Source organism: Rhopilema esculentum, chromosome 4 (assembly GCF_057945365.1).
Source record: "Rhopilema esculentum isolate cy_ngs chromosome 4, ASM5794536v1, whole genome shotgun sequence".
NCBI classification, from domain to species: Eukaryota; Metazoa; Cnidaria; class Scyphozoa; order Rhizostomeae; family Rhizostomatidae; genus Rhopilema; species Rhopilema esculentum.
This window is the reverse complement of record NC_142818.1, coordinates 5,929,876-5,952,793: the sequence shown is the minus strand read 5'-3', so window position 1 is coordinate 5,952,793 and position 22,918 is coordinate 5,929,876. Positions and strand designations below refer to the sequence as shown.

The following is a 22,918-nucleotide window of genomic DNA, read 5'->3' as shown; positions in this document are numbered from 1 at the left end:
GGAGTCAAAAATTTCAAACATATGTTAAACTATTGATTTGCTAGAAGTCTTACCTCTGAGTTTCGTTCACAGGAAGCGTTTCCGAATACCTACTGTTAAAAGGAGTAAGTTAAAGGGGCCAGATGTTTACTGAATCATTTTCGCAACCATTTCTTCCGTTGCACGAATTCAATTTATGGCCTCGTTTTGTGGATGAGTGGAAAAATTTTTGTACGACTTTTTGGACTCAGACTAGTATAAATTACCATGTTTTATGTCCAGATACCATTTTTATATCTTTTGTGCTTGATTTGCAGGTTTTCTTATGTCCAAAACTTATCATAGTCTTGACTTTTATAATCATTTCGGGTGAAACTTTTCATTATCAGTTATCAATCATGGCAAAATCCCATTCATCTCCTAACAAAGTCAATACATGTCAGGCTAACATTGAGGTCCTAGATCAAAATTCTGAAGTATTTTTTAAAACGAGACCGCAAACTGAATTGTTACTCTAAAAAGATTGTATGTTGCCTCAGATCAAAGTATCTGTCTTTCTAAATTTTCAATGTTACCTCAAGTATTCCTGAAATTAACAAATCTCTTGAATCTTTGGTTTATTTGTGTGACTGTTCCTTATACGTAAATACAATAGATTTAAACCCTTCTGCTTTGGGGAATCATCCCACAGTTACGTCCTTTCTGTTAGATCTTCCATTTTATAACGGTGCTAATGTATATTTGCTAAGGTTCAGCTTGCCAGTCTATGAGTCTCCCTACATTGTATCAGACTATCTAACAGACAAAACTGGTATTTTTTAGCTTTACGCTCTTTCTCTTTAAAGAATACACTTTATAAGAACATGTGGCTCGCATTGTTAAAAAATAAGAACAACATAAGAACATTTTCGGATTCAGATGGAAAATTATTAGTAAAAGCAATGTGCTTTTTCAAAATTCATGTTAGCAAAACTGTGCTACCCAAGTTGTCATGCAGAACTGTTTTTTTGGAAACAATTTATGACGTGCAGAAGTAGGGAAGTCGATGATGAAGTAAGAGCAATATTTAGAACACCCGAGCCTCAAATTATCCAAAAAATAAAAATGTCGAGGTTCTGCACAAAGTATCTGGTCTTTATATGAAAAAATAAGTGCATTGAAAGTAAAAATGGATTGTTTTTATAGTGAATATTGCTGTGATATGTAGCTGATGCCCCGTTGGCTTGTTCAAGATATTACTAGATTGTCTTGTGTCTTGTCCTGTGTCCCAGTCCACAAATATGGGTTTTTACTAGACTGTGTCCCAGTTGACAAATTGGACTGAGGTATTTGTGCCATTTGCAAACTGGAGCACAGGCTAGTGTTTACATCCCTGAAGGAAAATGATGTGAAGGAAAATGAAATTAAAAGTTATGAGGTGTTTTCTGCTGTTAACTGGTAGTCAGTTTGCCTTGCGGGTTGTAAAAATGGCTTGAATTATTTTTATTATCCAGAGTCTATTGTCTAATTTGTTGAGAAAACAAAACATAGTGTGCTCATTCCTCGTACAAAAAATGTGCTTTTAATAATAAAACAAGATGTTATAGATGACATAATGAATACCTATCGGTTTTGTTGTGTGGCCATTTATCGTACTAACAAGTCCAATATAATTAGAATGTAGCGTTTTCGTCAATAAAACAAAACTATTGAATGCTAATCACGTGTTCTAAGATATAAGAAACTAAATTACGATTTTAATGTGGTATTTGCTTCATGTTTTTGAGCAGCATGTTGTGTTGGTGTTTGCGTACCGTGTACGTAAAAAGAATTAAATTCGGAAAATTAACTTCAAGTTGATGAAAATTTCGCTTAGAATTTGAATGCGGTACATTGATATTCATACGTGCTGCAAAGTGTGATTTGTTAGCCAATTGGGTGCTGAGTCGCTATTTTTGCATACGAAGCCTATCTCTCGAAAAATTATCCAATAATATGCATTTACAAGTTAAAGTTAGGGTCATGTAAGGTTAGAGTCAAGGTTGGCATCGGTTCAGAATTAGGATAGAGATAAAGACAAAATACATATCCTATGTCTATGTAACTTGTAAACATATGCATAATATCACGGTAATAGAGAAATATCACATTCGATATTATCTGTGTTGTTGAATGATATTCTCTGGCCCATTGTTTTAAACTCTACCCATATCGAAGTCGAGAAAAATCATCTTGGACCGTTGTGTCTGCCTTTGAAATTACCTTGGGCTTGTGTGAGGTTCGATTGCGTGACCAGCTATGTCCTGCGGTCATAAAGCAAATCTGAACAAGGGACTTGTTCTCATTTTGTATTTAATAAAAGGAAAAATGTTTGTAAATGATACATAAAGAAGGCAGACCTTAAACTCTTTTGTGTTGAAAAAGTTTTATTGTTCGTCCAAAGATAACGCTGCGTTCATTTACACGGTTACTCAGTGAAATGAACTATATCCATTTTAAAGAAAGCTGCCTATTAAAAAGACAATTTTTCTAGCTAGATACCATGTGACCCATCTGGAAGGGTGATAAAAATATTCAATGCAAGTCATGGTAGTTGGCATAAAATTATAATATTGCGGAAAATTTACTCTAGTGGAATTTAGTTAACATATTTCACTTTCAAAGAAAAATGTTGTTTAGTTTGCAAGGCAGGAAGGATTTTCTTTTTATTGTTGTAAAATATAGGGCATTATTATCTCCAATGAAACATTTACAAATGTGAAGTAATTTCTTAGAATTTTCAAGCCAGTAATGAGAGTAATTGCTCAGCTGTATCAGTGATCAATCCTCAACAAATATTTTTTGACAAAAAGTAGCTATGTTATATACTGTTTTTTTTCAAACAAGATTCTTTTAGTTCTTCATAACAAATGGAAAAGAGATTTGAAAAAGTGTTTCTTACAGGTACTGTAACATTTGAAAAAATTCTGTTTTCAGTCGAGGGGAGAACACCCCATGAAAATCACGTACACCGACGTAAGTCCTTTTTCGTGGACGTCTTGTACACTAATAGTGAATTACCCCTCGTTTCCAAGAAACAGAAAACATACACTCACCCCCACTCACTGAGTACGTTGTTCATTTATTCTATATGTTCCGATAAATGCCCCCTTTTTAAGAGGAGATGTTTTACGTAGGGGCATTTAAAAGAGGGCTATTTCTCGCACTCTATCATTTTGAGGGGGTTGTTCAGTCGAAGGGCCTGAGTAAGAAGGCGTTTATTGCAATCTGGTATCGAGACTGGCATTAAAATGTTCTGTTACTTTTCGCATACAAATGTTTATTGACATGGCCTGGTGTATTTCAAACTTGATATGGTCAGCTTCCTTCAATTTGATTAATATAGTGCCGCCTGCATCCGTTTTTTCTCGCCATACCAGGTCGACTGCAATATCAACATCTGTTTAACAAAATCAGCTGATCAGATGGTAACTTGTAGAGTCACGACACAGGATAGATATTGACAATATCTATTTTGTGGTTACGAGATCATAAGCTCAAGCATTTTCTGCTTTTAGGCAGCATTTTCCCTGTGTTTACGTACCCGAGTACTATTTCTTATTGGCCTGGCCCCTGGTAGCCAGAACATTTCGATACACGTTAATTCAGGGGTAATATTAATCCATCTTGGAGTTTTGCCAAAAATAATTGATTTCATTACACACATGAAAACTCGTAAATTTTAAAGTACCAAAAAAATCCAAAATTACTTATCAACAGCTGAATATAGAAACATAACGATAACCCTTGAGTTTACAGTGGCTTTCCTAATTCAAGCAGACCGTTGCCCACGCGGGTGAGTATGATGATTATTATGTACGTACATGTTTCAGATTGCGTGACCACTTCAGCCCGCTTTCTTTCCGCCTATTTGCTTAACAATAAACATGAACAGTTAAAATAATTCGATAACCTGCATTTGCTAAAGATATCATGTAAAACAAGGCTTCTAAGGGGCGACACGCTGGTGACTCGTGTTTATTACAGTGACAAAAGCCGACGAAAAATGTGGGACATTTAATTGTTGTATTTTTTTATCATTGAAATAACGATGATGTTGTTACAAATCTTGATTCGTTAAATTCATATAGATCAGATTCAAGGAAAAAAACTTAGCAAAACTGAAAAGGATCAGGGGATATTACTCCACTGCAGCCGGGCATTCTGTTCTGTTTTTTTACAATTTCGCTAATAGCAGATCTGTTTACTTGTGTGTGAGGTAAAGACATTGTTGGAACGACAAAATTGTGTGAAAACACCTGTGTCTTTGTTGCAGGGTCCTATATCGATCAAAGGCCCCGGCACATCCTTGGCGACACCTTTTCACAGTTCTCCCACAAGGGAATCTATTTTTTTTAAACAATTCTATTTTATTTATTCACGATTTTAAAAAGCCCGAATCAACAATTCATTACTGTAAAAATTCCCATACACGGAGACATAAAGCCCATTCCCGTATATGATTGCCATAAAATAAGATTTCTATAACCATGTCTGTTAGTGGGCCGTGGTGGTACGGTGGATTGCTCCCGACCCATTTTTCTCCAATGTCTTTGAAACAGATTGTCCCTGGACACGGGTTTTCTGAAAAGATTATATACCTGTAATGCCAAGAAGATACCCTCTAAAAGCCATAGCCAAAGAACACATCCCAGTCAGTTTTGAGGGAGAGGGGGGTCCGATAACTCATATTTCTCCACTCTATCATTTGATTCAACCAGTTAATGCTGTTGGTGATTGCTGTACAGTACTCGATGACATGTAATTGATTGAATCTCGAGGTAGAAGCATAAATCTGCCCTGTTTTCACATTAGACCGTGAAAACACTTTTCATTATTCAAAACACAAATAAACCTCTGACAAAACCATAAGAAGATGGCGAAATTAAGTTTGAGCTTTCAAATGTGAAAATGAGACAAAGTAATCATCAAATCCTGACTTTAGAATAAAATGCAAAATCAGCTGTATCTGGAACAATTTGGCTAAGGTTTGCTAGCGAAAGGTTTTTAGAACCAAGACCAGGTTTCAGTGATTTCTTATGGAAGGAGCTTGCGTCCGTGTAGGAAGTTTCCGGAGAAGTATTCTGGTACAGTGAGATAGGTATGCTCGGGGTACTTTATAGGTTTAGAATTTTGGTTAAAAAATAGTTTTTGTGTGATCTACTTGTTCCAATACCTATATTGGGCAAATGATTTCCAGGGATTTTAAGATAAAATGTTTAGAATTGTTATTAATAAAACTATCATCTACCCTTTGGCTGTCCAAATGCAAAATCCCGAAAAAGAGATATACAAATGATATCGTCAACCAGACATACTCGCTCTGAAAGTTTCAGAGAAACTTTGCCTTGAATATTGATGCAATTTTTCATCATACGCAAAGTTTTTTGGGTTTTAATGGCGTTGTTATACTTTTTAGATATATTTTAAAATTTTAAAGTTTTTGTTCTTATTTCTGTTCTAAAAACATTAGCATTAAGCTGACTAGCAAAGGTATGCGACGATTTTAAAAGGGTTTCACTGGATACTCCGTTTCGTGGTGCCTTTTTGACGTTTTTGTCAATCCAAGCAAAATCTGAATTCTGGCAAGTCCCTTTGGTCATAGTGCTGCAAGAAAGCATTTATGCTCTTTATTTGTTCCCTCGTTTCTCGCCTCTTGCCTCCCAGCCTCTGCAACACTATCATGTCCCAAAAAGTCAGCTAAAGTGAAGTTACAGCTTTTTTGACATGATCCTTGTGCTTTTGCAGGTTAAAATCAGTTATAGCAACTTCATTTAACAACTTTAGCAACTTTCCCCTTTTAATCTGTTTTCGTGTTCTCAACTAAGTCATGTACATAGTTTTTTCTTCATATTCGAAAAAATTTCGAAGTCATAAACTTGTCAGTTTTACCTCAGAAACTATTATCATTTTTATTTTCACAGCATTTGCCACTTGACCCGAAAACTGCTTTGTTTATCTCAGTGTCCTAGGCAAAACCTCTTTTTAATTAAAAATAGGATAATAAGATGTAATTTTTTAAAGCAAATTATTAATTTTTTCTATGTCGTAACCCAATCCTATTCTTTTAAGTAACTGTTGTCAAGTTATAATGAATTTGAATTTGAATCATTACACTTCTATTTTAAGTTCAGGCTGACTGTTCTTAATTTTTTCGAAAATCTGAGGCTTGATTGTTCTTAACTTGTTCTTAATCTTCTAGGTTGTAAGCAGTGCGAGTGCTAGGAAGTCAGGCCCGATGATTGGTCAGGTCTCATTTGTCAACAAAGTGAGTGAGAAACCTTCGTTTGCTGACAGGTTTGAATATTCACCGAAAAAGCATCCACACATCGCTAAAAATCCTCGTTTATGAGAAAAAATGTTGTTCAAATTGCATTTTGCAAAAGCTCAGCCTCAGGTTATTCTTGATTTATTCTTAACTTTTGACCAATTTTGAGGCTCATGTTCTTATAAAATCATTTTTATGAAAAAAGAGTGTAGTTACATCAACATAAACGCCCCCACTCTTTTTTAATGAGAGCAATATAATTTTACTGAATGACAACTGTTTTGATTTCTTGGATAATTTGTGGCTCGGATTTCTCTAATGTTTTTCTTATAATATTATTGATTATTCTGCAAGTGCATACTATAAATTTTCAATACCACTAAAAAACGGTTTACAGGCTAATTTTTCATTTGAGGATTGGTATGTTTTACACTGTTAATATAGCTCAGCTTGGATACCCATTTTCCTAGCTGCTAAATCGCACGAGTTTTAACAAAATTTAGGCTTTTCTTGTCACTAAATCTTGTTTGAAAGGGGCGCAGATATTATTGGAATAACTTCAGAAAGGTCAATTAGATTTTTATCAAATCTTAGCGATATCTATGAGGAGATAAACAATATCAACCGAATATCTAAGAGACGAGTCAGAGTGGTTTACGATCGCGGCCAATGACCGCCGTCGGTTTACGGGTACGTCTCAATGGATGCACGTGAGATGGCAGGAAGGAGCTATGTGTACGTAGTCTGGATGAAGCAGTCACGATTTTCAAATTTCCTTTCTTAAAATTGTTTTCCGGTCTGTGCTGGCAAAATATGTGCTGGTATTAACACATCACGTCCTCGATTTCTTTGACAAGTCTCTTCAAACTTCAGGGTTTTCAATAGCAGCTGATATTTTTGTCATTTAAAAACGTGTTTAAATAGAAAACTTAAGTTTTATATGTGTGCATACTCTAGGAGGGATCTGACAATCCTAATCAAATTACAAAGCAAAACTAAATCTAATTGCTGTTGCCAAGGTAGGTGCCTAGAAAACCCCCCAGCCGCTGCGGGATGTGTGCTGGGATCTGCTGTTGCCCTTGTTCAGTTTGCTTAGCTGATATGTAAAAGATAAAAATGCAGAAAGCGAAATTCTCATGGCATCAGGTTCATTCATGATTCAGTCATCAGAACATCACGCAAGAGTTTTCGGTAGATGTGCAGCAGATTCTTTCATTTCGTGATGGTGTTGCGGTTATTATTTGTATTCTTCTGGTATACAGAAGCCGGGGTATCCCCAATGGCATCTCAAAAGAATAGAAGTAAATCCCATTGGTTAAATTTTGACATTTATCAATGTTTTGAATGACAGGTACATGATTGTACATAATGCCAAACCACGTGAACTACCTCTGATTCGATTGTTTTAGTCACTGGCGCCTAGCACAAACACTACGCATTTCCATTCCATACAATGAGAGGCTAGGCCACTCATGTCTGTCGAAGATCGTTACACAGCCCAGCTCTTGGGCGAAAGCCTTGGAAGCCTAGCTTATAAGTTAGACAAAAAGCCAGCAAATGGAGGTGTTTGGACAGGATTTTCAAATGGCCATGGGTTCAAGAATTCGCTCGATCACACCGATAGTAATCGGAAGTTTATGCCCAGTGAGACGCGCTTTGGAGATTCAGCTTCATGTTTCTTATGTCTAAGGCAATTCTCTTACTTAAATGTGAAAGTTTTGCCATGTTTACACTCATTTTGCCTTGATTGCTTGGAGGAGAAAGCTACAAGAGCTTTGACGGGGGAACTGAAGCTGAATTGCCCTTCGTGCAGAAGAGAAGTTAAGCTTTCAGACAATGGCCTAGAGAATCTACCATCGATACCTTCAAGTACATTCATGCAAGATATATTTCCTGATGTTATCGGTAGAGACACATCAAATGATACCACAAATATGGTTTCCTCTACATACAAACCAAGTGTAGGCCTAGGAGCCGTTGGGCCTTTGCTACCTTCACAAGGCCCTTCTCAAAGATCGAATTATACTCAGTTTCCAGAGTGCCGAAACTGCGATGAAGGGGCGACAGCCAATTCTCTATGTCGTCAGTGTAATGAATACTTGTGTGACAAGTGTGTTGGTGCTCATAATCGTGTGAGGCTGACCAAGGAACATACAATCGTTCCGTTCCCGTCCTTCCATGATGCCCTTCGCCGTGCTTTGTTGTCCGATGAACCGAATGCCTTTCCGTATGGTGCCTACAAGCAACAATCAACGAAACAATTTCAGTCTGAAGATAATGTTCAACTTTTGTCACATCCTAATAACAATTTCCCATCTTCACAAGCCTCGAAGTTTCCAAATGTAAATGAAAGGCAATTCCAGGCACAAGCTTCCAATAATTTCCAAAGACAAGTTTCACACCCATTTTCAAGAAATGATTCTTCTTCCAGTCTCACGAATCTGACCTCACCTAAACCAACAACCAGAAATGGGACTTGTGATCTTCATGGAACAGAATTAAACATGTTTTGCTCCAGTTGTTGTATGCCAGTTTGTAATGAGTGTTACCAAACAGAGCACAAAATACATGACCTTGTGCACATGTTGTCTGATGGCGGACAGAGTCAAAACAGCGACAACAAATACAGGACACTGGTAACTGAGGTTAAAAATGAAGCTAAAACTATGGAAGAGGCCCTGAAAAATGTTCAAATGATGAAAGATTCAGTGGAGATTCGCTGTAAGAGCATTCTTGCTGAAGTGCGCAACACGATGAAACGACACATGGCTGCCCTAGAGGAAAGAGAAAGGGAAGTCCTTCGACGTGTTGAACAGATCAGGCAAGTCAAAGGAAAAGCTTTATCAAGCCAAACCGAGCGCCTACACCTTCTTTTAAAGCCCGCAAAAATGGTTTGTGACGAATCAAGAAGTATCATGGAGCAAAACTCGGATAGTAAATATCAAGATCAAATACACAAGTTAACTGAATTACTCCAAGAAATACAAAGTCAACGATCACTTTTTCAGCCATGCGAAGACGACGCAGTTTTGTTTACGCCACCTGACCCTGCTCTTCAAACAGCCATAGGATCGCTCGGAACGATTAGCAGTAGTGCTTATCCACCTCTATGTAGTGCTGTTGGTGAAGGTTTACTACGGGGAATTAGAAACAAGCTTGGGATGTTTACAGTTATTGCGAAAGACCACCAAGGTTCAGCAAGATGTATTGGTGGCGATGTTGTTAGAGTTGTGATCGAGGATCCTAATGGCCGACGCTTTGCAGGCGAAGTTTTTGATCGCCAAAATGGCAACTACACGGTCACCTATAGGCCACAGGTCGAAGGTGAACACACAATTTATGCGAGTATCAGAGGGCAACCAATAATGGATTCACCTTTTCGAGTGAATGTACGCCAGGGAAGAAACTACTCTGGAATAGGGCAGTGTTGTTTACAGTTTGGACATGAAGGCGAAAACGATGGGCACCTATGTAGGCCATGGGGAGTTTGCACTGATCGAGATGGAAATATCATAGTCGCTGACCGGAGCAACAACAGGATTCAAGTGTTTGACAGTAAAGGAAATTTTCGTTATAAATTTGGCTCTGCCGGCTCACGTAATGGGCAATTTGACAGGCCCGCTGGTGTTAGTGTGGATAATCAAAATCGCATCATTGTTGCAGACAAGGATAACCATCGTATTCAAATTTTCAAAATAGATGGCACCTTTGTTCTGAAGTTTGGTGAGCGTGGAAACAAAAACGGCCAATTCACGTACCCTTGGGACACTGCTGCTAACAGTGAAGGTCGTATTTTGGTATCGGACACTCGAAACCACAGAGTTCAGTTATTTTCATCCGATGGAACCTTCATAAACAAATACGGGTTCGAGGGTCCGCTGTGGAAGCACTTTGATTCACCAAGAGGTGTAGCATTCAACCACGAGGGTCACATGGTCGTCACAGACTTCAATAATCATAGGCTTTTGGTGATTCATCAAGATTTCCAAACAGCAAGGTTCTTGGGATCCGAGGGAAGCAACAACGGCCAGTTTCTACGCCCTCAGGGCGTAGCCATCGACCACGAGGGCAACATCATTGTCGCCGATTCAAGAAATCACAGAATCCAAATCTTTCAACCAAATGGAAATTTCCTGTGCAAGTTTGGCATGTGTGGGAAGGCACCTGGGCAGATGGACAGACCTTCAGGCCTTTGTGTCACACCAGAAGGTATGATTCTTGTTGTTGATTTTGGAAATAATCGCATACAGGGCTTCTAAGCCTATACTTTTTAAAGGGGCATTGGATTGCACCCTCAGTTTAACAAGTTTGAAATCAGGTCTGATGAATATTAACCTTGACACGAATTTCTTGTGTTGTAAGGTTCCTTGTCCAATCATTGAGAAAAAGTTGTTTTCTTCACCCAAAAAGTGAAATTTTCCCGAAACATTTTATCTCAAAACGTTGCTTTTCTGGAAATAGAAAAGTTTCTACAAACATGGTTTCACCTTTGGGAAATTTTGACCTTGGTGTTTGTAGTTTGTGAAAAAAGACATTAGAATTTCTTTTTAATATTTCACAGGCCTGATTAAACTTATATATATATATAATAAATATGCTTTGCTGTTTGAGGATGTTACATTAAATGGGAGATACTCCCAACAATTTCTCTTGAAAAGATCATTCATTTTTCTATTGCATTCACCACAATACGTTCATGCTATAGCTTATAAGCTTTTTAATGTTTTAGATTTGGTTAATGTCCTTTGATTTATTTGAAAATTTAGTGTTGTTATGAATCATCTAATGAATTAAGCCATAGTAAATCTTATCAGCCTGGCAGTGTTGCAATAAAAAAACCCAGTATTGCCAGTGGAGTATTGCCAATGGAGTATTGCCTTTTTGTATTTTATACAAAATGTGAATTCAGAGATATATTTCTGTTTTCACCCGTATAGTTTTCCTTATGTTCAGGCTGATAAGAAAATTCTGTATTCAAGATATGATGTACATTTGACTAAGTGTTTTCATGCACCACTTTCATATTTTAATTCATACATTCCCAGCTTTGTATGTGGTGTTGGTAAACCTGTAGTATCTGAACGGTTTTTCCTTGAAGGCGCTAACTTAATTGACCATTAGCTTGTTTAGCAGTTTTTACTGTTGCCAAATAAATGGCAGTAGTTGGGCATAAAGGCAAACTAGTTTCTGAATGACCTGTCAGGCTAGTTGGTTTGCTTACAAAAGAAATTTGTTATAAAAGATTTTGAAGGTTGACAAATATATAGTGTAAAAAACACATCCTGAATTTCTTAGTGGATTTGTATGATATTGTTATTTTTTTTAAAACAATATCTTTAACCAAAAAGGAAGACTTTGATTTGCACCTTATTTGCACCATTTGAAACTTATTTCAAGGCCTTCTCAGTTTTCTCTCGACAATCTGATATTCTTTGCTTGACATGGAAGTTGTAAATACAGTCAAGTTTCTGAAACATTCTGAACTGAATATGTTTTTTACTGTCGTTTAATAAAATAGAGCTGACTAAATAGAATCCGATAGTTATTTGTATGGGCTCCATTTTGTCCTTACTTTAATCTCTTGTTAAATTTCATTTTGCACTTAAATTAACCCCACTGAGCCCAATTGTGATTTCCTTAGGTCTCAAGGTGGCATCCATGCTGGAGGTCGTCTTTTTAATCAACTTTCCACAACTTCCTGTAGTGCTTTTCATGACTACTTTCATTGCATTTTCAGCTTCGTTTCAGAAAACATTACCAAAATCGTTTTAATCTCCCTTTATAACGCCGATAAGACAAAATTTTGCGCAAACGATAAATTATATCTACTTCAGATTTCCAAACATGTTCAGCAACATGTTCAGCAAAATTCCAAACCTGTTCTCAGTATGCTGTCAACAGATGTTTTCAATTTACAAACACATCGAAGAAAATTCCCGTTTGTTTCGTATTTCTAAAAGTTTGATATATTGAAATTTCGGTGTGAGATTCTCGGTTGAATGTGATGCCAAGGAAAACCGAACTAGATTTTCAGTTTGAATTTTGGGATTTGAAATAACCGGTCTAGACAGTTTTAAGATCGAGGAATGATTCAAGTTTTCTTAGGATTGCCTAGCTTGCCTCTTAGGATTGCCTAGCATTCAGAACGGGTTGCCAATGATAGTAATCGAATATTTCAATTTGGAAAAATGGATTCATTAATCATGCCAAGCAAGGGCAGATTATGTTTCATGTATGCATCTATTATCCCACACACATTGTTTATTTGTCACAGCATCATTTATCAACACCAGGAGTCCTGCGAAAGGAAGACCGATTATCAAACAGTTTTTCATGCTGACAAGATGATTTGGGCGTTTTCGCAAATCATCTGCTTTGCTCCTGCACAGTATCTGTGTTATGCAACCACTGTTGATAAGTCAGACTCCCGGTTCATTGCAAAATTGATTTGCCGAAATAAATGCTGTTAGTCAGTGATTCAGCCCGTGCATTGGAAGAAAGGATATTACGATAGCTTGGTTGCAAAACAAAAGGGTTCTTGTAGATAGTAATTACGTATAGATAACTTTGTTTGAGAGATTAAGAAATTTCTCTTTGGAAATGCGTGGAAATAAAGCACTGCTGAAATAGCACTTTGTTTTCTTCGTAAGAAACCGCAAAACAAGGCAAGCTCTTGATTGCAAAATGACGTAGGCTGTTGTTAGTTTCAATGAGAGGCGCCTTTAAACAATCATGCGATAGGTGTCATACAAATAATCATCAATTGCTTGCATTCCTGCCTTAATACCTTAAGCGGGTTTCTATGGTACCATTCCCACTAGGGTTATGCCCTTTAATCCCTTCAATTATTGCGGCTACTCTGTGGTAGCCCCTGACCTGTGGCCTCTCATGGAGAGGTGATAGGACACATTTCGCAACGAGCTTTCTATTCAACCAAATCAGCTGAATTGGAGATGTTGTTTGAATTATCTCATGCTCTATTGTTGCCGTTATGCCAACCCGTTTTACAGGGTCTTTTGAATTATTTCATGAATAATATAAGAGCTGTTTCCCAAACAATTGAAGTTCATTCGCTTTTTTCATTTGCGTAAAGTTCAGTTTTATTCATAATGCCTTATGTTTTACTTCATTTCTCCGTTTGTGTGAGTGACTCAGTGTTCGGTAAAATATCGGAAATTGAAAATCATGAAAGTGAGAATCGTTAAAAGGGCAGAGAAACGTGCTATCGTGTTTTGTTTACGGTAGTATTTGTTTAAGAAGCTGATTTCCCAAAATGATGTAAGCATGCTTCTAGCCTGACAGGTCTCCGCTATATTACGATGCTATAGAGATCAAATTTCATCTGAGAAAATTTGAGGTCATCAACCGTAACATCTGTAAAATATTGCTGCCAAACAAGCTAATGGACAACACTTTGCTTAACATAGCAATGGCAAGCCCCTTGTAGGTCGATTTGTCTCTGGGCCTGACTTTCAAATCGTTTTACAACTCAGGAGAAAAAAATGGGCAAGTTTAGTTGGAAATTCGCCTCTTTGGTGTTTGTTTTTTTAAATGTTAAATATTATATAAATAAATGTACACGTACAAATAATCTGTATTCAATAGGCATAAGATCGTTAAAAGTGATTCTTTCACATTTACTTGACATGTTTTTTATCACATTCACTATCATACATCTCAGGTAAATTATTTTTAGTATTATGGTTAGATTTTCTTGTTAAACACACATGCTTATACACGCAAACGCTCACGCATGGATATTAACATTCTTCTTGGAGGGATGTAAACTTTTTATCTGCTGTTTATCAACGCACAATAAGCATTCAGCTTGATGGCTCTAGCCCCCTATGCTGAAGTTAAACATCCGTAGTGCGTAATTTATAGCAACGTATCGTATACGCGGCAGCATCTTTGTTGACATTACTGTGTTGAACTAGGTTCTCTATGAACTAAAAGTAGATATAGGCGTAGTCAGTGCCTCTAATACCAACTTGTTAGTGTTGATTTCCTGCTCAGGGACGCCAGAACCAGGGACAACGTTGTCAAGCTTTCCCAACACAGTTACATTCGGGTTCACTCTCCCCTTTTTTAGACCGTTTGTAAAACTTCTGACGTCCCTGTGGCCGCTGTATGGTCAGAAGAAAGCGTCCGCCTCACTGCTATTAGTACTGTTTATATCCAGCTTATACCCTGTGCAGTAAAATGTAATAAATTGAAAAAACCAGTTACTATCCTCCCGCTCTTTACACGCACCTTTTAACGAAGCAACATGCAAAGCAATCTCCATGGTGCTGGATACTTGCTAATATCAAGGTGGCGCGAAAATTAGAACTGGCCAATGCATACAGTATGATATAAGATCCAGTCAGAAAGCTGCCAGTTAATAAAATCGTTAGTATGATTTGATCGTAGATACGATTGTATTGTATGTAGGTCTTGTATGATTAAAAAATCGCAATTGTAGAGGTAACAGAATTGCGGGGAGGTGTTTGCTGTCTCCAAAGAAATAAGTTATTTCTCAGCCTTGATAAATCAATCCCAAAAGTTAGTATCAGAAGCCCTTTTCCGAAATAAGCCTTCTTGGGCTATATTTTAGAAGGTGCACATTAGCACGTTCCCAGGTTGATGTAGGGGTTTCAAGAAAAGTTTCAAAGAAACTTGAGATGCACAGAATTTGCAGCACAAGACCAAGACGACATGCTAATTGGAAAAATATCACCATATTCCTCCGAGACCCAATAAAGATGATTAAATATATCTTTACAGATTCTGTACATCTCAAGTACAATTACAATTTGTACGTTCATCCAGCGAATTTGTCACTTGACATGGAAGAATTTATTACCTTAAGAAAGCACCTCCTGAAACGCAATCTTTAAATAAACATCGTTATATTTCTCTCTTCTGTTTGAATAAATAGTAGGGCATGATTTGATTTTTATGTATAGTATGCCAGTTGATGTTTGATCTTTACATACTCAATAATCGAGAAAACAGCATTAGTATGCAATTTGACTGTTTATTGCTGGACTGCATAGCAGTTAAGAGGACAGAAGTTTCAATTGTAACCGTAAATTTTCTTATTGATTACAATGTAACCACGCAGACATCGTAGATTGTTCGTTCGTTCACGTTGCACTACATACAGGAATTGATTAATTATAGTATGTCGATTAATCATCATCATTTACCCATTGCTTAAATGTCTTAACTAACTTTTAATCAAGGGAGTGGTTTACTCGAGTGTGGTTCAGTATCTCTAATATTGCCTAAATCTTGCAAAAGATACGCGAAGCCAGGTTTTCATCTACTCATAGGAAACGGTCTATCGACACGTTAAAAGGTCCTATTCTTGCATTGATTTATTTTGCTCTTTCCAATACGTAATTCTTCAATGTAATTTTTAGACGAGTTTCGAAACCCTTTTTAAAAACATATGAAATCAAAATGTCTTTAATATAACTCCGGTACAGCCTCCTCTTTTACTGGACCGTGATCGAGTAAACTTAACCTTCTGTCAGCACTTATTTGCAGCAATAATTCTTTAAATCATGGCATTTTTTTTCACTCGAATTACCCAGCCCTATCCCTGTTATTACGATTTCCCATGTTTGTGATTTTGCTTGCTATGCTTTGAAGCAACCTTTGAGTTCAGTAATTGCATAATTAAGTCCTTAATGTGAAATACACAACCCTATATAGGATAATAAAGAAACTTTCCCATGCTATATGCAATTATACTGTGTTCTGCACAGAAGATTAGAATTTTTATTGCAAATATAATGACAAAATCTTGATGTGCATTTGCTAGCTCTACTTATCTACTTGGCCATAAATCCACATGTTACCCCATTATAAAATTCCTTTTATTTTTCAAAATCAATTTACTGATACATTCTTCTTTTAGATTGTATGCAATTAAGTGACATAGCTGCCTTCCAAAGGCATTAAATAATGACTAACAAACCGTTGATCCTGCTTATATCGTGTGATTAAAGGGTTCTAAATTGTAATGAGCTGTCCAACAACATGCATTATCACTATATATATAAAAGTTCCTTTTTTGCATACATGTTTTATTTTTGTTGTTTTCTTTTGGTGAAACACATCATGGTGAATTACGTATGACCTGAGAACATTTCATTCATATCATATCTGATACCTAAATAAAATCTTAACTTCATTTTTAAATAGCATTTCCTTCATTATCTTTGAACACAGAATGTAACATAGTTTTTACATCTTTCTATTAGGCTCACTTGATCCTTCAGTTTTGTTCCAAAGAGAGATATATATAAATAGTTATAAATATTTTTTACATATTTTGCACGAGGATCTAGGAAAGGTATAAATTGGCATAGCACAACTTTCATAAAAAAAAATTAGTGAAAATAGAAAACAGTTATTTACACACTATAGCTAAAATATTTTCTCAAAATTTTTCGATTGTACTTTGCAAACATCCCCTTCAGTTGATTGCCAGCTCCAAGTTCACATGTGCGGGTTGTTGATGCCTTTTTATAAAGTTGTTGAGCAATTGCCTGCCACTGAACTGGTTCTGCTATTTGCCTTACCAGCAAACTGCATTAGGAAGACAAATATTTATGCTAGAACATGGAGTAATGTGCATTGAATCACAAGAGAAGGAGACACAGGTTATACTTAATACACTTAATCATGATCTTTCAGTTCCAATACTATTGATGGAGCCTGAGTCTGATCACATTGAATTACCTCACACTGATACTGAAATTAGAAAATAGCTAATGACCAGTTATAATCTTGGTTATACCTATTCCCCACCCACTCTGTAGTAGCTAGCACAGCCACTGCATATCATCTAAACATATTGCTTAATCCTATTCCCTCATATACTTCTCAGTGTAAACAGGCCTTTGCTGCCACTGGTGGAAAAATCAATTTTCCTTTTCTAAATGAAGTATAGACTGTTTAAATCAGGTAGAATATTGGAGTACCATAAATCCTCGAATTAGCCCCCTGGGGGCTTATTCATTTTTGATATTTTTGGATGGGGGCTTATTTGAAGGGGGGGGGCTTATTCGAAGGGAGGGCTTATATGAGGGGGGACTTATAAAGTTATTGTAGACATTAAAAGGAAATTATTAAAAGACCTTGATTTATTTTTGCGGGAATTTCTTTGTGAGCATTTAATCAATTTTTATCAAAAGTATGAATTTTTGAGGTAATTCAATAAAAAGCCAAAGACAACCTCAGATGGCAAAAATCATCAAATTTAAGGGGGCCCATGCAAGGCTTTACAGTAGCAGTGGAAGCTTATTTGAGGGGGGGGGGCTTTTTGACAATTCCTAGTTCTAGGGCAGGGCTTATTCGAGGGGGGGGGGCAATTCAAGGATTTACGGTATAGGCTAAATTAGCAATGTCTTGAATAGCTAAACACATCTAACCAAAGCATGCTTTGGCCCCCTCTAAATTGAGGGATTTTAACAATTGATTGATCAACAAGTAAACATAGGAAAAACCTTTTGATTTCCTCAGGCGATTTATAGACCTCTCCAGTGACATTTGAAAACAGGTCATACTTTGGCATTTTGATATCCATCTTCTCAAGGGTTTTGTACAAAATTTCCTGTGCTGGCTCCATTAATGGTGTATGAAATGCCCCACTTACAGGTAGCTCTGTTACTTCAATCTACAAAAAAATTGATGTTTTGGTAAATACATTGTACACGAAGACCCAAATAATACAGTCAAATAATAACTTGACTGATTCAGTCAGCTGATAATTTAGTTTGCAGGCTATCTAGTTTAGGATGAAGGCTTTGGTAAGAAAATAATCAAATGTGAACTTTACCTTGTCAGTTGAAAGCTCCAAAATATCCTTTGCACAATCAACAGTTGCCCCAACAACATGTCCCTTTGGGTACGAATCTATGGCAATGCCTATAAATGTATTAAATTTTGGTTTCTGACCCTTGTTCTTCTCAAAGATCATGTCACACTTCTGTTGAAGATCATCTTTTGTTAAACCATGAACAAAAAATAATACAGATGCAGTAAGCTCAGATGCTCTCTGCATTGCTTCAGCTCTTGTTTTTGTAATAGAAAATGCTGAAAGATAAAAGCAAAAGAAACTAGCGCACCTTGCTTACTTTGTAATCTTTAAAATCAAACTGCAAATTTGCAAGGGCAAATATTCAGTAAACAGTAAATATTCAGTTCCCACAATTCAGTAAACAAAAGTCAGGTGTGAAACAGTAAACAAAAGAACTCTGTTGTAGTGAAAGGGAATAAAATCATCACAAACCTTGGTGCACTGTTATTGAGCCTGCCAAGTGTAATGCTGCAATCTCACCAACACTGTAACCAGCAATCTTTGGATACTTTTGGTCAAGAAGAAGTTGATGAATACAATGAAATCAAAGAGCTTAAGTCTCAAAATATTGCTACCGTACACTAGCAATTTTGTAAGGTTAAAAGAATCATCATTGGGGTTTATTACATGCAATTCTTTTCTAAGAATTGTTTCTGATTTTTTCGCTTCAAGACATACAGGAGGACTAACAAAAATCTGAATTGGTGTGATAAAAAGGTATCAATCCTTTTCTTGCATAAATCAGTAAGTAAGTTAGCATGGTATATATTTTTGGTCATTGCAAAATTGAAAATGTCCCTCTCTAAAAGCTGGATTAGATCTACCAAGGTAACATAAGTCAGGATCAAGCTCAGTGTGATATCAGTTTCCAAAAAAGTGTGTTTTATGTTGCTTCTTCAACAGTGATCGAATTATTTGCTGTCTGTCAGCAAGGCTTATTTTTTGGGAGGATTCATTTTGCTCAGTGACTACATCCTAACTGACATAGCTGATCATGATTAGCCATTAGAAAGCTGAGATCTGAATGAACATTGGTATCCATGGCATAGAGAAATAGCTTACAGTTTCAAAGATCCATGGTTTCCCTTTCTTCATCAATTCAGAGCCAACTAAATTTGCAAGGGTTACTGCTGGCTGACAGTGGACAGTCTTATCTAGCTTTGACTTTGGTCCCTCTACACAAAGACGGACAATGTCATATTCAAGTACTGAATTTGCAATCTTCATTAATTCTACCATTGGTTCTGTAAGTCTATTTTCCCTTTCAAGGTTCTGGAACATGCCAACATATTGAAAGCCTTGACCAGAGCAAAGAATGACATTTTTTGTTGTTTCACTTGGTTTTCCAAACCAATCAAATTCTTTCCCAATAAAATTATATCGCTTGAAAGTTTTGATAATGCTTTCAAATTTGCCATTTCTAGTTAGCCTCAAAAACATCTTCCTTTGCTGCTGAAATGAAAAAAATGTGCAAAATTAATGCATTTGTGGACTGTGAAATAAAATGCAACCGATATATTTTGTAATTTTCCAAGTTTGGAGAGTTCATAGAGTTCTTGAGCGATGACCTCATAAGAGTATATCTACTTGGAATTTCTAAATTGAAAAAGCTGATAGGAACTCATTAAACATATCAAAAATGTTAAGTCAATTTGTCCAGAAATCACTGTAATTTGGTATAGATATATGTTTTAAACCTTGTGAATTAAGCCAAACAATGGGTAATTTGTATAACAGAATTCAAACATTTAATCATACCAAACTTTAAACTATACAACTGTTTCCCATTTTCTCAAGTTTATTCAAGTTGCTTCTAGTTTTCTCAAGTTTATTCAAAACAATGGTAGAACGAGTCAAGGCAGCGGAAAGGTGATTTCTGAGGAGGATGTTGAGGTTGTCATGGACTGAACACACAAGCAATGAGGAAGTTTTGAGAAGAGCGGGAACAAAAAGAGGACTACTAACATCAATCAGGAAAAGGCAGATGAAGTTTTTTGGGCACGTGATGAGAAGGAAGGACTTGGAACACCTAGCAGTTACTGGAAAGATAGAAGGAAAGAATGGAAGAAGACCAAGAATTGGATATGTGAAGGCTTTGAGCACGTGGGCAAATGTAGAAGCTAAAGAATTGATTAAGACAGCTAAGAGCAGAGTAGAGTGGAAGGCCATGACAGTCAACGCTTTGAAGGAGCACGGCACTTAGAGAGAGAGATTCAAGTTGCACGTCAGGTTGTGAAAAGAAACTTGTGACGTCACACCTTTTAAATCTATTGTATTCACAGAAAATCAGATAAAGCTAAAAATGCACTTGCAAATAAACAAACAAATAACCAAGATGTTTTTCAAAGATGGTTGGCAAAGGTGAGAAAAACTATCAGTTTGCAGCCGTTTGCAGCATTTGAAAAGCTCATCTTAGAACTGTAAAAAGAATTTCGCCAATATTTTCCATGCATGCTTTACAATGAGATTATTGTAACTATCGCAAAATCACCTTCTAAAGAATCTTGCTTGGAACAACTACCTGCTCTATCCAAACCTTTTTCATGCCATGAATAATTTCAAAAACGCAAATGAAATAGACACGCTAGAAAGTTTTGACCCAGAACATTCGATTGGAGGGCTTTAGGCCCAAAGGAAGAAATATATTTTTTTTGCTGATTTTGCCTGACGTTGCAAAAGGCAGCATAGGGGAAAAATGTACTTGCCATGCGCGCGATGAATCACAGGGGTTACAGCAAATGTCAACCCTGCTCCCGCAACATTTCAGGACGAATACACCACATTGTTTTGAATGATTAAAGTTTCGTCGATAGATCGACATATTCAAAACAAAGGCAGCACAAAACTTGCATGATTGTTCTAGCAACAAATGTAACTAGTTCTATTGCCATAACATAGATGACACTTTAAAAAATAGGCATTAAGTGTGTCTCGATTAAAATTTCCATTAAAACTGATGCAAATTTCAATCTGGAAATGCATTTGCATACAAGTACATATTTTCACACACCACAGAAGAATAAAATAAAATACATAATTTAGATGCAACAAGCAGAAAAGGGCGAAAAGACACCAACCTTTAGAAAGTTGAGGACATTTTGCAACCAGAGTTTGAAGAATCCAGGAAAATTTACACGTTTTCCCCATTAATGATAGGAAATGATACATCCAAAAGCTGTTTTGTTAGGCAATGAAAATCACTTGAAAATTGTCAAGCACTAGAGTGGTACAATTCTTGAACAAAAATTGTCAGAGAAGAGGTTCCGAAAAAGACATCTCCCTTGACCGAAGATAAATAAAAATGCGACATGTCTTCAGAAACCATTCCAACAACCACTGAACAAAATCGTCAAAATTTTACCCTTGGCTTTAAATTGACTTTCCCAAAAGAGGAAGCCACTCAATGCAATGCTATTATAAAGTTAAAAATTAGTGATTGAGAAATAAAAGCCCACAGTTTTAGATGCAAACCATTAAATCAGTCTAAAAATTTAGATTAGCCAAGTAACTTTGTAATCGATAAGAAATGATTTTAAAGAAATTGTCGCGAGAAAAACTGTAACCTACAGAAAAATCTAGCTTTTGCTACAAAACGAAACTATTGCCAAAGTAAATGCCAAGCAACAAGGTTTTCCCTAGTTATTATCATTTCTTTTGAATGTATTGCCTTTTTCATGGAAAAATGAAGGAAGTTGCCGTTACTTTTGGTCGTAAATGTGAATTCGTGATCGATAAGGAATATGAAAAGGCTAAATTGTCGCGAGAAAAACTGTAACCTACAGAAAAATCTAGCTTTTGCTACAAAACGAAACTATTGCCAAAGTAAATGCCAAGCAACAAGGTTTTCCCTAGTTATTATCATTTCTTTTGAATGTATTGCCTTTTTCATGGAAAAATGAAGGAAGTTGCCGTTACTTTTGGTCGTAAATGTGAATTCGTGATCGATAAGGAATATGAAAAGGCTGAATTGTCGCGAGAAAAAGGGTTACCTACAGAAAAATCTAGATTTTGCTACAAATCGAAACTATTGCCAAAGTAATTGCTAAGCATCAAGGTTTTTGCTGGTTATTATCATTTCTTTTGAATGTATTGCCTATTCATGGAAAATGGAAGAAACTGGCCGCTACTTTTGATTATTATGAATGTGACTTCGTGGTCGATAAGGAATATGAAAAGGCTGAATTGTCGCGAGAAAAAGGGTAACTTACAGAAAAATCTAGATTTTGCTACAAAACGAAACTATTGCGCCCGCGATGACGTGCCGCCATGACCAGCGTCATGCATTTTTCCCCTATGCTGCAAAAGGCCTAAATCTGTCTTCAAAGCGAGGCATTTTCAAAATTTCTAGTTATCAGGATTCAGGATCTCAGGATTGTGATGTAAAGGTTGATGAGCTCGTTCTTGTTGTTGTTAGTGGCGTTTCCGTTCACACTTTTAATGGTTGCCTGAATACCCGAATGGAAAAAGGTGTCATTCTGCTCTTCATTGGTGTCACATTACTCTTAGATTAACAGGAACCAAGGCGGTTATAATGCTTAAGTCCATAAAAGATGAAGAGTTTTGGTTGTGGTCATCGATAAAGAAATGGATGGCTATGACGAGGACATAAGCGAGAATCCATTTTACAAAGCTTTTATAAGCAAAGGGAAGTCCTTGTATAACCTAGCTGCCGACAACAGATGGACGGTATGTTTTCTTTCCTTTAGTGTTGATATAGATACAGGTTTGTCGGAACCGAGGGGGGGAATTGGGGGGGGGGGGGTGCTGGAGCCCAATCATTGTTAAACTGTAGTATGTTT

At 36.7% G+C, this 22,918-nt stretch overlaps 3 protein-coding genes across 4 annotated transcripts in view; 2 read left to right on the top strand and 1 right to left on the bottom strand.

Annotated features, from left to right (window-relative positions):
• Positions 1 to 46: 46 nt before the first annotated feature.
• Positions 47 to 16,335, top strand: LOC135690776 (E3 ubiquitin-protein ligase TRIM71). Its single transcript, XM_065208435.2, has one exon. It carries the CDS (start codon positions 7,738 to 7,740, stop codon positions 10,522 to 10,524), a length of 2,787 nt encoding a protein of 928 aa, XP_065064507.2. The 5' UTR covers positions 47 to 7,737; the 3' UTR covers positions 10,525 to 16,335.
• Positions 16,336 to 16,560: 225 nt separating this feature from the next.
• LOC135690779 (malonyl-CoA-acyl carrier protein transacylase, mitochondrial) lies at positions 16,561 to 20,771 on the bottom strand. Of its 2 annotated transcripts, none has more exons than XM_065208438.2 (6): positions 20,611 to 20,771; positions 19,182 to 19,571; positions 18,552 to 18,627; positions 18,099 to 18,355; positions 17,767 to 17,936; positions 16,561 to 16,846 (listed from the first exon to the last, which is right to left on the bottom strand). In XM_065208438.2, exons 2-6 carry the CDS (start codon positions 19,557 to 19,559, stop codon positions 16,672 to 16,674), a joined length of 1,056 nt encoding a protein of 351 aa, XP_065064510.2. In that variant the 5' UTR covers positions 19,560 to 19,571; positions 20,611 to 20,771; the 3' UTR covers positions 16,561 to 16,671. The 2 variants fall into 2 exon arrangements, with proteins under 2 accessions (XP_065064510.2, XP_065064511.2); XM_065208439.2 differs by having other exon boundaries at positions 19,182 to 19,568.
• A 1,685-nt stretch (positions 20,772 to 22,456) lies between these two features.
• Positions 22,457 to 22,918, top strand: part of LOC135690775 (ankyrin repeat domain-containing protein 27) — a 28,304-nt gene continuing 27,842 nt past the window's right edge. Inside the window, exon 1 of the mRNA XM_065208433.2 lies at positions 22,457 to 22,805. Coding sequence (XP_065064505.2) covers positions 22,704 to 22,805 — 102 coding nt within the window. The 5' untranslated portion in view covers positions 22,457 to 22,703. The remainder of the gene's footprint in view (positions 22,806 to 22,918) is intronic.

Coding starts and splice junctions, on each gene's coding strand:
- LOC135690776 (XM_065208435.2), top strand. CDS start 7,738: ATGTCTGTCGAAGATCGTTACACAGCCCAGCTCTTGGGCGAAAGCCTT.
- LOC135690779 (XM_065208438.2), bottom strand. CDS start 19,559: ATGTTTTTGAGGCTAACTAGAAATGGCAAATTTGAAAGCATTATCAAA. Junction 17,937..18,098: donor TGGAGCTTTCAACTGACAAG/GTAAAGTTCACA, acceptor ATTTTTTTGTAG/ATTGAAGTAACAGAGCTACC. Junction 16,847..17,766: donor TCGCCTGAGGAAATCAAAAG/GTTTTTCCTATG, acceptor TTCCTAATGCAG/TTTGCTGGTAAGGCAAATAG.